This window comes from Rana temporaria, chromosome 5, assembly GCF_905171775.1.
Source record: "Rana temporaria chromosome 5, aRanTem1.1, whole genome shotgun sequence".
NCBI lineage: Eukaryota > Metazoa > Chordata > Amphibia > Anura > Ranidae > Rana > Rana temporaria.
In genome coordinates this window covers 364778933-364797911 of record NC_053493.1, presented here as the reverse complement: position 1 = coordinate 364797911, position 18979 = coordinate 364778933, and the positions used below count along the sequence as shown (strand labels likewise).

Sequence of the window (18979 nt, the reverse complement as noted above, 5' to 3'; positions counted from 1 at the left end):
CCACTGACGGACAAAGAAAAGACACCACTTTGGAGCCTAATAATATCTGGGGTCTGGTGAGTGTTGATTTTAACCATTGGTGATGGTGGCACATCTTTGTCGGGTGGAAGAGATAGCGGCACTTTCCTCTACACAGTACTACCAACATTGAACCTTGTGTTTGCTGGAACCTATTGTATAAGTGCAAGATTGCCTGCCATTTGGACTATTTTTAAGTGCAGTCAGCACATTGCACATTTGTATGGTTGTTTGATAATTATTTCACTTTTTTGATATTTATTTTGTTCCAATACCGGTTATTGGACAACTCACGGTGCAGTTGGTATACTGCATATTGTAGTTTTATACACATATATACACAATATTTTTTGTAATATCTTTCGTATTGTTTTCACTATTTGGTTGGTCAGTAGCAGCGACAGCCATTTTTCTCATAGAAGCACTGTGGCATATGGATTGTATGCTGACACACTGATCTAGATATACGATTCAAGTTTGAAATCACTGTGTCACATTTGTATGACTCATATATTTCTCATATTTTTTTATATATTGTTTGTATCCAGGTTATTCACATTTAAGATTGGGTACATTGTGGCCCTGATATTTCACTTATGTTCATACTCCCAGAGATTTAATACCTCTGGATAATTAGATCAGCGCAGTAACACTTTTCTTCCTCAAGGGGTACATTAGTCTGAAATACTTTAAGGGCCAGTTCACACCAGACGCAGTTCCGTACAGTTCTGTGTGCATTTTTTCTACACTAAAAATGCATGCACAGTGTTTTCCATGTATTCCAAAGGGCGGTGCTGTCTCCTGCAAGTGGTGAAGTGTACCTGTCAAAATCGGGTACCAGTTTCCACCTGAAAGATGTCAAATGTGGGGGCTGGGGTGTGAAGATGATCAGTCAAGCTTCTACTTTTGGGTGGAACTCCGTTTTAAAGTGGCAGTAGTAATGACTACCTGAATTTGCCAAATGTGTAGGTAATGTTACATGTGTTACTGATACTGGTGCAAATGCTTGCCTGAATGTGGCTCTTGCGGTATTTCTTACAGTATGTCCTTGGCACTTTACGGAGCTCCCTTGACTAATTTCCATCTAAACTACCCATACACTGGCGGTTATTTGCTAAAGCTGGAGAGTACAAGATCTGGTGTAGCTCGGCATAGAAACCAAGCAGCTTTTATTGTCAAAGCTTAAAGGGGTTGTAAAGGTTTGTGTTTTTTCACTTTAATGCATTCTATGCATTAAGGTGAAAAAACACCTCGCTGTCTTGTCATTTTACTTACCTGAGCCCGTTCATCTGCTGTGCGCATCCTCCGGGGTCCTCTTCTTCACTGAGTCTGACCATTGATTGGCTAGATTGATAGTAGCGCAGACATTGGCTCCTGCTGCTGTCAATCACATCCAATGACGCGGCCGCCGGTGGGGGCAGGACTGAGTCATACACTTGGCGTCTATGGACGCCAAGTGTATGACACGGGACCACGCCCGCCAATGTACCCTCTTTGGGAAAGAGCTTCCCAGAGGGGTTTGGCTTTAGCGCGGAGGAGCCGAGACGGCTGCCGTGGGACCCCAGAACAGCAGGATCGGGGGCACTCTGTGCAAAACGAACTGCACAGTGGAGGTAAGTATAACGGGGCAGATCCACAAAGAAATTACGCCGGCGTATCTATTGATACGCCGAGTAATTTCAAAGTTCCCGCGTCGTATCTTTGTTTTGTATCCACAAAACAAGATACGACGGAATGAGGGATAGATCCTACAGGCGCACGTCTTAGTACGCCGTCGGATTGTAGGTGTATATTAACACTGGCCGCTAGGTGGCGTTTCCGTGTCGAGTATGCAAATTAGCTAGATACGGCGATCCACGAACGTACGTCCGGGCGGGGCATTTTTTTTACGTCGTTTGCTTTCGGCTTTTTCCGGCGTATAGTTAAAGCTGCTATATGGTGGCGTACTCAATGTTAAGTATGGCCGTCGTTCCCGCGTCGAAATTTGAATTTTTTACGTCGTTTGCGAATAGGGATTTGCATAGAATGACATCACCGTCGTAAGCATTGGCTTGTTCCGGTTTCATTTCGAGCAAGTGCACTGGGATACCCCCACGTCGGGTCACGACGTATTTACATAAACCACGCCCCCATCACATCGATTTGAATTGTGCGCCCTTACGCCGCCAAAGATACACTACGCCGCCGTAACTTACGCCGTGGATTCTTTGAGGATTCGAAAAAAAAGTATGTTGCGGCGTAGTGTATCTTAGATACGCTACGCCCAGCGGAAATATGCGCCGCTGTACGTGGATCTGCCCCAACATGTTTTGTCAATAAAAAAACAAAAAAAACAAAACAAACCCATACAACCCCTTCAATTGAACAAGCTGAAGTTAGAAGCTTATTTGCGATCATGCACAATTGCACCAGATTCCAAGTGCTCCAGTTTTAGTAAATCTCCCTAACTGCGGGAGAGTTTGTGTGTACATACCGTATTTTTCGTCGTATAAGACGCACTTTTTCTTCAACAAAACTGGAGGGGGAAAGTTGGTGCGTCTTATACAACGAATACACATTTTGCCTGCATTAAAACTGCCTGGCATGTACTGCGGGCTATGGAGACGTCTCTGACCCCCCCTGCACGGCCAGGCTGTGTGTGTTTGGACTTCCCTCTCCCTCCTCCCTCCTCGCCTTGTCCCCCCCTCCCGACAGTCTAACCACGTGCTGCCCCGGCTGAGCTGAGCTTACGATACCTTTATCTATCAGTGCGGGCTGTGCTGTGCCTCCTCATGTCTCCCCGTCAGATGTAATCCTTGCTGGGCAGTGGACAGTCTCAGCACAGAAGAAAAAAAAAAAACGGCTTTCTGAAATACACCCCCTATCAGCGGCTCCTACTAGTTTAGGAGGGGGTGTGTTACTGCTATAATCTTCCCCGGCCTCTTCTCTCTGATGTGGGAGTGCAGGGACTTTTTTATCAGTTTCGGGCGCATGCGCACTGCATCCTGCGCCCTGCGCCCGAACCGATGCAGTTGCTAATTCTCCTTCCCTGGCGGAGTGATCTGAGTGTCTAAGAGAGTGTGAGGCAGACGGCGGCAGGCAGCTGACAGGATTCTGAGGCAAAGGAAGAAGAATTTGTCAGGTGTGGGTCATAATTAAATACAAAGTGCATACCTTATACGATATATCACACAAGCAGATTGTAGTAGGTTCTCTCTCACAGTGTGTTACTTGACATGGCTGTTGGGTTTTGATTTTGTAGCTAATTGGTCATAAGTTAACAAGTTCAGCACCCGACAGCCATGTCATGTAACACACTGTAACAGTGCCAGCCATGATGTGCCTCTGTTATAATGCTGATGATTTTAAACTCCGTGTTGCATTTTGCTGAGTGGAGTGGGCTGATGACAGGTTAGTGTAAAAAAAACTATCTGTCCATTTACACCTGACTGCCCTCCAATCCGCTAGATGGAGGGGAACGGATCCCTCTGCGTTTTGTTTAGCGGATCGGATTGGAGGTAGGCAGGCAGTGGCGGCTGGTGCTCAAAATTTTTTGGGGGGCACAAACGAAAAAAAAATATTGCAGCCTCACTGTGCCCATCAAATGCAGCCACTGTGCCATCAAACGTAGCCACTGTGCCATCAATTGTCACCACTGTGCCATGCCATCAAACGCAGCCACTGTGCCTTCAACTCGCACCACTGTGCCATGCCATCAAACGCAGCCACTGTGCCATCAATTGTCACCACTGTGCCATGCCATCAAACGCAGCCACTGTGCCATCAACTCGCACCACTGTGCCATGCCATCAAACGCAGCCACTGTGCCATCAATTGTCACCACTGTGCCATGCCATCAAACGCAGCCACTGTGCCATCAATTCGCACCACTGTGCCATTAAACGCAGCCACTGTGCCATGCCATCAAACGCAGCCACTGTGCCATTGTCACCACTGTGCCATGCCATCAAACGCAGCCACTGTGCCATCAATTGTCACCACTGTGCCATGCCATCAAACGCAGCCACTGTGCCATCAATTCGCACCACTGTGCCATTAAACGCAGCCACTGTGCCATGCCATCAAACGCAGCCTCACTGTGCCATCAATTGTCACCACTGTGCCATGCCATTAAACGCAGCCACTGTGCCATGCCATCAAACGCAGCCACTGTGCCATTAATTGTCACCACTGTGCCATGCCATCAAACGCAGCCACTGTGCCATCAATTGTCACCACTGTCCCATGCCATCAAACGCAGCCACTGTGCCATCAATTCGCACCACTGTGCCATTAAACGCAGCCACTGTGCCATCAATTTGCACCACTGTGCCATGCCATTAAACGCAGCCACTGTGCCATGCCATCAAACGCAGCCACTGTGCCATCAATTGTCACCACTGTGCCATGCCATCAAACGCAGCCACTGTGCCATCAATTCGCACCACTGTGCCATTAAACGCAGCCACTGTGCCATGCCATCAAACGCAGCCTCACTGTGCCATCAATTGTCACCACTGTGCCATGCCATCAAACGCAGCCACTGTGCCATCAATTCGCACCACTATGCCATTAAACGCAGCCACTGTGCCATGCCATCAAACGCAGCCACTGTACCATTGTCACCACTGTGCCATGCCATCAAACGCAGCCACTGTGCCATCAATTGTCACCACTGTGCCATGCCATCAAACGCAGCCACTGTGCCATGACATCAAACACAGCCACTACCCTTTAATTGTTACCACTGTGCCCTTTGTCACCGCTGTGCCCTTTAATTGTCACCGCTGTGCCCTTTAATTGTCACCGCTGTGCCCTGTAAAGTGCCCCTTTCACCCCCCCCGCCCGGCACTTACGGTACCTTTACTGGAGTCAGCCATCCACGTCCCTCGATGTCTTCTACCGCCCTCGATGACGGACCAGGGGCAGAGTTGAGGGTGGGGCTGCAAAAGGGGCCCCGCCAGGTAGGCTGTACGGGGCCCCATGATTTCTATCAGCGGCACCTGACTGTAACAATCTACCGTATGCTGCCCTGAAATGTCCGCACGTCTGCCCCTCCTGCTCCATACGTTCCGCCTCCTCCGGCCAATGTTTACTGTGTGCTGTGCTCTGCTCCGCCCCGCTCCTACTTGATTTGATGCCCATGATTGATGGGCAGAAGAATTGATCCGCCAAAGCTCTGCCCCCCAAATGCCAGGGGGAAGACACCACCCTCCCTACCTCCGCCCCCACTTCGCCTACTACTCTATTGGATGCCCATGATTGATGGGCAGAAGAATGGCTCCACAAGAGCACCAGATGAAATATGGCTGGATAAGAAAGCACCAGATGAAATATAAGGGGGGAGGGGAAATGAAGAACATATTGATAATATTGACAGTTCTTTCATTTCTGCATTTCTTGCAGAAAATTACCGTTACCTCCTTTTCAAGATGTCTAAGCAGAAGAGACTGGCATATAAAGTTGCTTTCAAGCTGGAAGTAATCAAATTTGCTAAGGAGCATGGAAACAGAGCAGCGGAGAGACACTTCGGGCCACCTCCAACTGAGAAAATGATAAGGGAGTGGAGGAAACAGGAGGATCAGCTCCAAAAGTTGGATAAAAGCAAGCACACCTTACGTGGACCAACTGCAAAGTGGCCAGAGTTAGAGGTAGAAGTGAAGGAGTGGATCACACGTCACCGGCAAAATGGACTTTCTGTCTCAACAAAAATGATAATCTATGAGGCCAAACGCATTGCTGTGGAGAAAGGCATCCAGGATTTTACCGGATCACCATCATGGTGCTATAGATTCATGAAGAGATCTGGCCTTTCTATGCGCACCAAAACCAGAATTGCACAAAAAATGCCAAAGGAGTACGAATCAAAGATTCTGTCTTTTCACAAGTTTGTTATTGATGCGAGGAAGAAGAATAACTTTGAAATTAGCCAGATTGGGAACATGGATGAAGTCCCGCTAACGTTCGATGTGCCATCTAACAGAACCGTAGATAACAAAGGAGCCAAAACCATAACCGTAAAAACCTCAGGGCATGAGAAAACCCACTACACGGTTGTGTTGTCCTGCTGTGCAGATGGTACCAAACTGCCTCCGATGTTGATCTTTAAAAGGAAAACATTCCCAAAAGAAACAATTCCACGGGGAGTCGTCGTGCACATTCATGATAAAGGGTGGATGGACGAAAATGGCATGAGGCTGTGGATTGACAAAGTGTGGTCCAAACGTCCTGGCGGGCTTCTGAAGAAATCTTCCTTGTTGGTGCTTGACCAGTTCAGAGCACACATTACGGAAAATACTAAAAAGAACTTTAAGGAAGTTAAGACCCAAATAGCGGTGATTCCTGGTGGTCTTACCAGCCAGCTGCAACCTCTGGACGTTTCTATTAACAAACCGTTCAAAGTTCTGATGCGAGAGGAGTGGAACACCTGGATGGCAGCTGGGAACCATGATCTTACGCCTACTGGGCGGATGAAGAGGCCCACTATCACACAAGTGTGTGAATGGGTTAAAAGGTCATGGGACTCCGTGAAGGAGGACATTGTTGTAAAATCCTTCAAGAAGTGTGGCATTAGTAATGCCTTGGATGGAACAGAAGACAACGTCTTATTTGACACCAGTGAGGAAGAAAGTGATGACAATGACTGCATGGATCTGTCCTTCCTCATTTCTGATAGCAGCGAAGAAGAGGAATTGTTGGGGTTCGAATAAAAACATTACAGCCTTATTTTTGTTACTTTCACTGTTTACTGACTTTACTGACTGTTAATGAGAGTAAAGATAGTTCTTAATATGTTACATGGTTGACATAAAATTGTTCTTAAACTGCTGTTAACTTTATACAGTTGATATAAAATATTTTACTACAGTATTTGGTTCAGAATCTTTTTTTTTTCTAGATTTTCCTCATTTAAAATTGGTGCGTCTTATATTCCGGTGCGTCTTATACGGCGAAAAATACGGTAATTGTGGTAGGGATATTGGGCTAGTTATTTCCTCTATAAAGAACTGGATTATGGAAACAATGTCCAGATAAATAAATTTAAACTCAAACACTTGTGGATATTTTTTAAAATGTAGCTCACTGAGGGAAAATAATTTTAGGTGGTCCTCTGTAGTGAAAGAACATAAGAATCGACATGTTGGGTTATGGTAGGTCATTGGCTGGTTGTGCAATGTGCTCTTTAAATATAAGTGTGGTCCAATTGCTGGTCCTATCTTATTTGTAGCCATTATCTGGAGAAACAAGAGAGCTCTGGGAAAGTTTACCATGGAAACTTCTCTAATAAGATCCATGATTGTTTTACTTCTAAATTGCTCAAAAATAGAAACTACTGGAAAATTACGAATTATGTGTGGTGAGCATAAACAAGAGAAAGTAAATGCAATCTGAGAAAGGAATGTTAATGGATTCAGGCTAAATACATTTTTTTTTTGGTTTCTCCGTCCCCTTCAATTTTCTGTGCATTGAACCAACCACCTCTACTTCCCGAACATGTTCCAAAAGCACACAATGCCCCTTTCTGACCATACAGCCCGCAGCGCTACCAGCCACACCGATCTGAACTGTTTAATTTTGTTTGCCTGTGTGCTTCTGTCTCCTTTAATCTGTAGGTGAAGCGGTCTTTATTTTGTTATGGCCGGATTTGCAATCATGTTAAACCTCAGAAACGTCCCTGTTTGCTGATCACAGTAGATAAGGAAGATTGTACATTTTCCAGCTGCTCGGGGAGAAAACATCTGCAGTCACCACAGAGCAGGAGATTGCATTCTTAAAGGGCTGGCCAACCCTGAATGGGACTTTGAAGTGGGAACTGTGAAATAGGAAGAGATGCATTAACCTTTCCGTGTTTTCAGAACACAGTCAAGCTTGTTTATTCTCAGTTGCTTGTTGTACCCTCTAGAGCAGAATTAGTGCTTTGCGATCCTATGTATCAGACTTGACAGATACAAATGAAACAGCTGAATAGATTAGAATTAATCTAATAGAGTTCCACATTTTGTCTACTAAGGACCACAGCTACATAATAATTGCACCTTGGTACCAAACATACATTATTTTGTTACAGAGAAAAGGGCATTAAAGGGGTAGAAACCTGCTAACTCTAACTGAAGAATAGGGACACACATAGAGATGGAAAGGTGCTGTATATCAATACCACAAAAAAATTGTTCCCTGGGGTTTTTGCAGCAAAAAAAATTAATGTTAAAAAAAAAATGTTTTTATTATTCAAATAATAACGTCAACAAGGATTTTAAATGGGAACTCAGGTTACATATACTCCCATTGTGGCCCAACAGCCACGATAACATTCATAACGTGCAGGTAATGCATATATACCAACAGAACTTTTCAAAATTGATCCCGCCTAAAGATGCTCCAACGCGTTTCGACCAAACAAGTCCTAGTCGTCTTCAGGGGGACTGTATTATCTAAAATTAGGAACATATATTTCAAGGTATGCAACTCATCAATGTTTATTTTAAAAAGCGTCAAAGGACTTTGATGTAACCATCCAAACCTACAATGCATAATTACCTCTAATAGGTGGGAGGTACAATTTGGAACCAGAGAATTTAAAAACCAAATCCAAGACCTCTCTAATGATGTTTTAACTGTCCAGGTGGCAGGGCTCAAAGTTGCTGGCTTGCAATGCAATAGACCATATATGAGCTGCTTAAAGAGGAGGTCCAGCCTCCTTCAGAAAATATTAAGTCAGCAGCTACAAATACTGTAGCTGCTGACTTTTTTAATATTCGGACACTTACGAGTCTAGGAACCCCAGACGATTTTTCCATTTGCTCATGGGTGCTGCCGCCTCCATTGTTTGTGGCTTTACAGCTGGTTCCCTGCTGCACATGTATAAAGCGCGCTGCTCTTTGTGAATGGCCCGGTGGTGGGGGAAGGGTGAACTTCGGGATAATCTCACTGTGGCAAGTTGACCCAGAAGTGGGTAGTGGGTACCTGTAAAAAATTTTTTGGGTGGAACTCCACTTTAGGGAAGATGGAACAAAGCACACCTGCGGCAAATGATTTCCAAAAGAAATTGATCTACCGTATTTATCGCGGTATAACGCGCTCCCGCGTATACCGCGCACCCCTAAAGTTGCCCCGAATCCTGTGGAAAAAAGTTGTTTTTGTACTTACAGTTTTGGTGTCTTGCGCATCGTCCATCGGCGGCCTCGTCGGGTCTGGCGTCCGTCTGCGGCTTCGGGTGTCCTCTTCGTCGGGTCCGGCGTGCGGCTTCGGGTGTCCTCTTCGTCGGGTCCGGCGACCTTCTGCGGCGTCCTCGCGTCCTCCCCGCTCGTTTCCCGCGCCGAGTTTGAATACTGCGCCGACATATACAGAGCGCAGTACACTCGTGTATTGTCGGCAATGCTCGGCTACTCTCGCGCTGACGTCCTGTACGTCCAGGACGTCAGCGCGGGAGGAGCCGAGACTGCCCGACAATACACGAGTGTACTGCGCTCGGTATATGTCGGCGCAGTATTCAAACTCGGCGCGGGAAAGCGGGTGTCGGCGTATACCGCGCACCCACGATTTGCCCTTATTTTCAGGGCAAAAAAGTGCGCGGTAAATACGGTATATGTATAAGTGCCAATTGGGTCTCATGTTTGGTGCCAAATGGTAGTCTATGGGGGGGGAGAAGAAATCTGTATGCTAGATGTCATTACTTATTCATATATTGCTGTATAATTATATGAGCCAAAAAAACTAAAGCAAAATGATAAACCCTATATTTTTAATTACATTCCCTTCCCCTTCTTCCTACCTATCCTGCATAAAAAAATAATCTGTACTTGCCTTTTTCAATCCATTGGGTCTGGTAACAAGATTCGACAGCTCTGGCTCCCCTGCTTAAGGTAGCAGTCGACAATAGCTGTTAATTCTGAGAGCAATGACGTCACCCATAGTTTTTCATGGCCCAGCCGTTGTGTGTGTGTGTGTGTTCTCTCATCTCCCCTGCAGCAGCCGTTTACTGGCACAGGGGAGCCAGAGCTGCTGTATCATGTGCCCAGACCAGTTTAAAAATAGGTAGGTACTTTAGATCTTTTTTTATATAGGGTATGCTGGATAGGTAGGAGGAGGGGGGAGGGAATGATTTTAAAGAATTTTTAGTATTTTCTTAAACTGTTTTCTATACAGAGATTAAGCTTGGATTCTCTGAACAAATTTAGCATGTATTTGTGACTTATTTATGAACTAAAGATGCACATATATTTCTAAGGTGATATAAGGCTTTTTTTGGTACACAGATTTAAGAATAAAAAAAAAAACAAAAAAAAACCTGATGGGTTAGAACTCTTCCTTACTCTATCCAAAATGAAAAAAGTTTTGCCTTTGTGATTATAAACCTTAGTTTTTTTCTAAATAACAAACGTGTTTTACTTACCTGCTCTGTGCAATGGTTTTGCACAGGGCAACCCTGATCCTCCTCCTCCTTTTCTGGGGCCCCCTACCAGCGCTCCTGGCCTCTCCTCTTCGGTGAGTGCCCCAAGGGAAATCCACTTTCCCAGGGGAGCACCCATGCATGCTCGCTCCCAAGCTGCCCAGTCTGTGTCTATTGACACAGACCGGTGACTTGGCCCCGCTCCCTCGTTTCAGCATTTGCTTGACAGCAGCAGGAGCCAATGGCTGCTGTTGCTGTTCTACCCAATGAGAAGAGAGACAGTGGCGAGAGCTCTTGTGCATGTCACTGGATCGGCTTGGGTAAGAATAAGGGGGCGGGCTGGCTGGAGGCCTTCTGCAGCACAAAAGGTTTTTTATCTGTAATGTATAGAATGCATTAAGGTAAAAAAAAATTGAGGCTTTATAATCACTTTAAAAGTTACTGTAAACCTATATTTTTCTAAATAACAAACCTGTTTTACTTACCAGCTCTGTGCAATGGTTTTGTACTGAGCAGCCCCGATCCTCCTCTTCTGGGGTCCCCCACCAATGCTTCGGGTTTCTCACCTCTGCCAAATGCCCCGATAGCAAGCTATGGATTCACTCGTGTGGGTTCGATCCTGAGCTGTCCATTGACACAGTGTGTGGCTCGGCCCTGTCTTTCGTTCTCTGCTTGCTGGCTATAATTGACAGCAGGAGCAAATGGCTCCCGCATTTGCCTCCGTCTCCAGTAAGGAGATAGAGGAGAGCACAGTGCTAGATTGAAATGGAACTCGCAACCCTGGATTAAGCGGGTCTGGGGGGAACTGGACACAAGTGTTTGTTTTTTTGTTTTTGTTTTTGTTTTTACCTTAAAGTAAAAAACCTGCATTTGAAACCACTTTAAGTCCACTCGGCCCCCCTTTTTGAGTACCTAGGGCCTATTCACACATCCGCTGTAAAATGTGTATTCAATGTCCCCCAGCACGCAAAGGCAGTACAGAAAAATGCACCTGCACTACAATGCACTGCAACCCAATTATATATTGTATTTTTTTGTGTTGGACCAAATGGCGCAGGTACCTTTTTTTCTATCGTGTGCCCTTTTCTGCTGTCGGCTTATTCAGAAAGCCTTAAAGCGGTAGTAAAATCTTAACCATATATAAAAAAATAAAATAAATTGATTACCTGCAAGGCAATATCATAATTTGCTTGTATGCACTGTATACTATCACATTATGAAAGACTTGCCTTAAAACAAAGCCCTCCAGGGGCGCACTGTCATTGCTGCAGAGCCTTCCATCTTCACCTGGTCTGTCTTCTGGATTTGTGGACTGAATGAATGAAAACTTATATAGCGCGGCACATGCGAACTGAATCGCCTCTGGGCGCTAGTTGTTGCTGTCTTTCCAGAGCATCAGAAAAGCAGAGTTTTGACCTGTCTTCTGAAGGTCAGGTGGTTTTCCTCCAACCGAATGCTGGTTGGCAAAGCGTTCCATAGTCTAGGACCTTGTACCGCAAACCTTCTTTCTCCCTTGGATTTGTATCTGGCTTTGGGTATCTGGACCAGATTTTGGTCGGTGGATCCCAATACGCGATTGGCATTGTGGCCTTTTATCTTTTCGCATAGATATTGCGGAGCCTTCCCATGGATGCACTTATGTGTCAGACAGAGTGCTTTAAAAGCAATCCTGTCCTTTACTGGCAACCAGTGAAGGGTTCTCCTCAGCGAAGGTGAGATTGATTCCCATGGTTTTTTTCCAGTCACAAGTCTGGCGGCCGTATTCTGAACGACTTGCAGACGAGAGATTTGGGAGTCCGAGGTACAGGGCGTTTGCATAGTCCAGTCTGGAGTTCACAATTGTTCCCACCACGACTGCTACGTCTTCTTTAGGAATAAATGGAATCAGTCTGCGTAGTAGGCGCAGCAGATGGTGAGATCCGCTGACTACTGACCCTATTTGTGCTTGAATGGCCCAGCCGTGATGTGGTTTATTAAAACTGAGGAGCTATGCTTTTTGTAGCTGCTGACTTCTAATAAACTAAATAATGGGTGGAACTTTGCTTTAAAGTGTTACTAAACCCCCACAGTGCCCACAGCTTATAAATCTTCTTTTTACATTAAAATATTGCCACTATATACCTTTTTTGGCTGATCTGTATACTATGGTCACATAACCTGCAGAGTTTGTCCACAGCTGTGTGTTCAGGTAGGAGATTTCCACTATAGCCAGTATACACGTCCACATGTGTGATGTCAATATCATGTGACCTGGCTAGCTCTGAGAACAAGTAATTATTCTCTCCAACATAAAAGACACAACTGAGCATGTGCAGGAGGGAAAGATCTGCACACAGGATCAAATAGCCTTTTTACACAATGCAGAGGGATTAACCCCTTAAGTTCCACAGTGAATATAACAAGCATGCTATGCTACATATACAGACTGATTTTTACTGTTGTGGGTTTAGTAACTCTTTAACTGGTTGGAACCCGGGCCATTGTAAATTGACGGCCACAAGGTGGCTCTTCAGGTCTGGGAGGCCATCTATTGATGGCCTTGGCTCCTCTGGGCCACTGGGGGGTGCGCGCGCAGCATCACTAAAATGCCGATGTGCGTGCCTGGCGGCCGCAATATCCGCCAGGTACCCTTGATCGGCCGTTACACAGCCAAGGACGTGGATCTGTGTGTGTAAACGCACAGATCCACGTCCTTTCAGGGAGAGGAGACTGATGCTGTGTCCCTTGTACATAGGGACACCGACCGGTCACCTCCCCCAGTCAGTCCCCCCACAGTAAGAATCACTACTAGGGAGCACATTTAACCCCTTCCTCGCCCCCTAGTGTTAAACCCTTCCCTGCCAGTCACATTTATACAGTGATCGGTGCATATTTATGGCACTGTTCGCTGTATAAATGTTAATGGTCCCAAAAATGTGTCAGATGTGTCCGCCATAATATCGCAGTCCTGGAAAAAAAGCAGATAACTGCCATTACTAGTAAAAAATATAATAAAAAAAAAGTCATAATTCTATCCCCTATTTTGTAGGCGCTATAACTTTTACGCAGACCAATCACTATACGCTTATTGCGTTTTTTTTTTTAACAGAAAATATGCAGAATACGTATCGACCTAAACTGAGAAATAGTTTTTTTTTTTTATTGGATATTTATTCTAGCAAAAAGTAGTTTTTAGTTTATAGTGCAAAAAATAAAAACCGCAGAGAAAGCTCTATTTGTGGGGAAAAAAGGACGTCCATTTTGTTTGGGAGCCACGTCACACGGCCGCGCAATTTTCATTCAAAGCGTGACAGTGCTAAAAGCTGAAATTTTGCCTGGGCAGGAAGGGGGTATTTGTGCCCAGTAAGCAAGTGGTTAATAGTAGAATGCAGGGTTTGAAGCAAAGGTAGAGTACAGTTTAGATGCATTGTCTTTCATCTTTCTGTTTTTTTTTCCAGTTAACGGAAGATGAAATTGCTACAATACTTAAATCTACGCTGAAAGGGCTTGAATACTTACATTTCATGAGGAAGATCCACAGAGATATCAAGGCAGGGAATATCCTGCTGAACACAGAAGGTCACGCCAAGCTGGCAGATTTCGGAGTGGCTGGACAGCTAACGGTAAGAGCTGATCTTGCATTGCTGTTTGATCATCGTGTCGATTAACATCGCTCTTCACTCTGTATTGGTCTCGTTTGATTTTTCAGGACACAATGGCAAAACGCAATACAGTAATAGGAACTCCATTTTGGATGGCTCCTGAAGTGATTCAAGAGATTGGGTATAACTGTGTGGCAGATATCTGGTCACTGGGAATTACATCTATAGAAATGGCTGAAGGGAAACCTCCATATGCAGACATCCATCCAATGAGGGTAAGGCCAGTTTCAATGTTTCTTGATTTTACTTTTTTGCATATCCTATCTTAGAATTTGTTCAAATAATTAAATCAAGTGGTAATTTTCTTTTTTCTTAAATGTTCATCTGAATGCATTTGCCTGAAAGTGGTTGTAAAACTCAGACATGAAATGTGAACAGCATACCCTTCTATAGTGTTACGTGTCTCAATTAAACGCTCTTAGTGTTAATTCTTTCTGTTGCTTCGATCCTCCTATCAGCATGAATCCCTTTAGACAAGTTTTCCTGACATAAAGAGAAAAAGAAAAGTGACAGGGGATGCAGCTCCAGCACACAACCTGAGATTGACAGCCTTTAGCTCTGTTTTTGTGTAAAGGGTGTGTGTCCCTTCTCTCCAATTAGCTCCCAGAGTTCTCATTGCTGAGCTCTGCAGAGTGTAATTTCTTCTCTCTGCCCCATTTATTTCTGTCAGCTCAGACAAGTGTTCCAAATTATGAGCTTTCAGTGGATTTAGAGAAGACAAGACTTGTTTCATCTCTGTGTATCACCTGAGGCCTGTCACTTCGCTGGGTATACGTAAGGCTCTACAACCACTTTAATGTGGTTCTAAAGGCATACGTTTTTTTTTTTTTATCCTAATACGAGCCAAGGCTCATTGATGCACATAGGGGGCGAAGCCTGGTCAGGTAGTCTGATCCAATAGTAGAGCTTTTTTAAAGTGTTACTAAACCCAGTAATATGAAAATAGTTGATCTTGCCCCCACCCCCCCCCCCCCCCATCCCCACAGTGCCCACAGCTTAGAAATCGTATTTTTAAATTAAAATATTGCCATTGTATATCTATGGCTGATCTGTATAACCATGGTCAGTGATAAACTGCAGTTTCTCCAGTGCAGAGAGTTCAGGTAGGAGGAGATTTCCTTTTTAGCCTGTACACACGCCCACATGTGTGATTTCAATATTATGTGATCTGGCTAGCTCTGAGAACAAACAAATGTTCTCTCCAGCATAAAACTGGCACAAAACTGAGCATATGCAGGTCGGCTATCCTGCCTGTGTTAGCTGGCCTTCCCCAGATAGACAGTGCAGGAGGGGAGAATCGATACATACAGGATGAAACCGCCTTTTTATACAATGCAGGCGATTAACCCCTTAAGTTCCACAGTGGGTAATAACAAGCATGCTATGCTGCATATACAAACAGATTTTACGATTGTGGGTTTAGTAACACTTCAAGCTAAAATTGCTGAAAGAATAATACTGGTTCTGATATGTGTCAAAACACTAAGTGCATCGTTTGTTGTCTATAGGACTGTGTAGCCACAGACCAGTCAGGGTGTTCATGCTGACCCGTGTCCACAGCCAAACGTGTCTACAATAGGCACGTGACCATCAGAACTGGACCACAGAGCATTGCAAGAAGGTGTTATTGAGGTGTTGACTTGGCTTCCAAATTCTCCAGATCTCACTCTAATCGAACATCTTTGGAATTTGCTGAAAAAACAAGTCAGATCTACGAAGGCCCCTCTTTGCAACTGACCTGACCTAAAGGATCTGATACTGACAACTTGGTGCCAGATACCACAGCATACATTTTTAGAGGTCTAGTCCCTGCCTTGATGGGTCAGGGCTGTTTTGGTGGAAAATGGGGGACCTACTCAATATTAGGTGGGCAGTCATTGAGAGTCTTCTCTACACCATTTCAAAGTCCAGAATTTTATAAAGCTTGTATGAACGTTTAGAAATAAAAGTAGAAGAGAGCTGAAGTTTCACTCTGCAGAGCTCAGTAAGGCGAGTTCTGAGAGATGATTGGTGGAAAGGGGCACACACTCTTTACACAGGAACAGAGCTGAGGCTGTCAATCAGCTAGAGCTCCTTCTCCTCTTTCTCTCCTTCTATTCTCTTTCCCACTGCTGCAACCGCTTCTCGCTCCCCTCCCTCCCTGTGACAGCAGTAGGGGGAAGTTCTCTATTAGCTGTCACTTTTTGAAAAGAGCGTGGGTGTGTGGGGCTCCTCCCACACGACCACGTCATTCATTTTACCGAGTTCTGTGAATGAATGAATTACTATTACAAACAGCCTTTGCAGATGTCAGCTTGTAGTTCTCAATGAACTACCAGAGCGCTATTGAGCGCTCTGGTAGTTCATTGAGTTTTCCTGTCAGGGTTAAACTGACAGGCTGCAGGAGACCTGCATGGAATCAAGTGTACTTATCCTTTTATGTTGTGTGTTTTTTTTTTAACTATTGCTGAATCTGCTCAAGCAACCTTGACTATAATTTGTTCTTTAGGGGGCGATTTACTAAAATTGGAGCATGCAAAATCTGGTGCAGCTCTGCATAGAAACCAGACGGCTTCCAGGTTTTAGCCCAAGTTCACACTGGGCTGTGGGAGTAAAGCCGTGCGAGTTCAGCTGAACTCGCACAATTTCACTCCTGCTTGTCAGTCCCGATTTCGGCCGAAATTGCAAAAAGTAGTACAGAAACTACTTTTTGAAATCGGGTGCAGTGTGGCCTCACACCGATTAGGATGGTGCCATTGCCGGCAAATGACGCCGATTTGACATGTCAAATCGCACCAGTGTTGGGCTTGGTTCACACTTGTCCGACAAACGCTCCGACATTGGGAGCTCATGTCACATGACGTGTGAAAATCAATGTTTCCCTATGAGAGCCGTCTTAACTGGTCAGACACATGTCGGTCCGACTTTGAAAATGCTCCCTGTACTACTTTGGTCCGACTTTGATCCTACTTCAGCCCATTGAATATCATTGAAGTCGGATCAAAGTAGGATCCTTGTCCTTACTATCCGATTTTTGACATCCGACATTGTGATTACAGCAGCAGTAAAAGGAATTTATCTCACTCTGGGATTGTTTTGATTGGTCAAAGAACAAGTCAAACTATCACAAAGTTGGATCAAAGTAGTATCCTGTTCATGAAAGTTGGATGGATGTAGGATCAATGTAGGACCAATGTCTCAGAGCAAAGTAGGATGAAAGTCGTGTAGTATAGTGTGAACCCAGCCTGAACCAGGACTGAGGCTGGGTTCACACTATACTACATGACAGTAGTACCACTTTCATCCTACTTTGCTCTGCGGCATTGATCCTACATTGATCCTACATCCATCCGACTTTCATGAACAGGATACTAATTTGATCCGACTTTGTGATAGTTTGACTTGTTCTATGACCAATCAAAACAATCCCAGAGTGAGATAAATTCCTTTTACTGCTGCTGTAATCACAATGTGGGATGTCGGATGGTAAGGACAAGGATCCTACTTTGATCCGACTTCAATGATATTCAATGGGCTTAAGTAGGATCAAAGTAGTACAGGGAACATTTTCAAAGTCGGACCGACGTGTCTGACCAGTTAAGACGGCTCTCATAGGGAAACCTTGATTTTCACACGTCATGCGACATGAGCTCCCAATGTCGGAGCGTTTGTCGGACCAGTGTGAACCCGGCCTCATTGTCGCATCCTTATTGAACAAGCTGAAGTTAGAAGCCGATTGGCTACCATTAGGGTTGTCCCGATACCACTTTTTTAGGACTGAGTACGAGTACCGATACTTTTTTTCAAGTACTCGCCGATACCGAATACGATACTTTTTTTTAAATGTGTCCCCAAATGCAGCCATGTCCCCCCCCATATATGCAGCCATGTCCCCCCCCATATATGCAGCCATGTCCCCCCCATATATGCAGCCATGTCCCCCCCATATATGCAGCCATGTCCCCCCCATATATGCAGCCATGTCCCCCCCATATATGCAGCCATGTCCCCCCCATATATGCAGCCATGTCCCCCCCATATATGCAGCCATGTCCCCCCCCCCATATCCAGCCATGTCCCCCCCATATCCAGCCATGTCCCCCCCAAAAAAGCAGCCATGTCCCCCTTACCGTACATGCTGCCGCGCCGCATCCCCGCTTGGTTGATACGCGCGGGGAACATTACAGCTTTGAATTGCTGTAGTCTTTCGCGCCGCGCTGCATATAGACACTCCCCCTTGCTCGGGATTGGACAGTTCACCCGAGAAAGGGGGAGTGTCTATACGCGGCGCGGCGGGAAAGACTACAGCTATTCAAATGAATTCTGTAATGTTCCCCGCCCGTATTAACCAAGCGGGGTAGCGGCGGGATGCGGCGGCGGCAGGGGGGGGGGAGGGAGTATTCTATTTTGGTATCGGGGGTATTTGCGGGAGTAGGAGTACTCCCGCAAATACTCGGAATCGGTCCCGATACCGATACTAGTATCGGTATCGGAACAGCCCTAGCTACCATGCACAGCTGCACCAGATTCTGAGTTCTCCAGTTTAAGTAAATCTCCTTTTTTTCGCTGGACATCTGCATGTAACTGGAGAAAATTCTTAATAAAGGCATGTGAAGTAAACAGGAAAATGTATATTTCTGTATGCAATCATTACAAGTATTATTCACATGTATTAAAACACAATATTTTCGTAACGGCTGCCCTTTTAGAGGAATCCTCAATGCAACAGTTTTCGCTTTTTTTTTTTTCTAAACGTCCTTTTATTAACTTTGTTTATATAGTGCTGGCGTATTACACTGTGCTTCATACAGTACATAAAACCTCTCACATCAGTCGCAGTCACCTTGAAGGTGCTTCCAATCTTTTCTCCCTGACTAAGGTAAAAGCCAGCTGGTAGAGCTATCAGAGATCCAAATAGGAACCGTTTTCTTTTTTTTTTAATCAGTTTTTTCCCCCATTGTAATGTTCAGAG

General features: G+C 45.1%; 1 protein-coding gene across 1 annotated transcript in view; it reads left to right on the top strand.

Moving 5' to 3' along the window:
* STK3 (serine/threonine kinase 3) overlaps positions 1 to 18979 on the top strand; it is a 349379-nt gene that overhangs the window by 55826 nt on the left and 274574 nt on the right. The window contains exons 5-6 of the mRNA XM_040354769.1: positions 13825 to 13989; positions 14076 to 14243. Of these exons, the coding sequence (XP_040210703.1) occupies positions 13825 to 13989; positions 14076 to 14243 (333 nt within the window). The remainder of the gene's footprint in view (positions 1 to 13824; positions 13990 to 14075; positions 14244 to 18979) is intronic.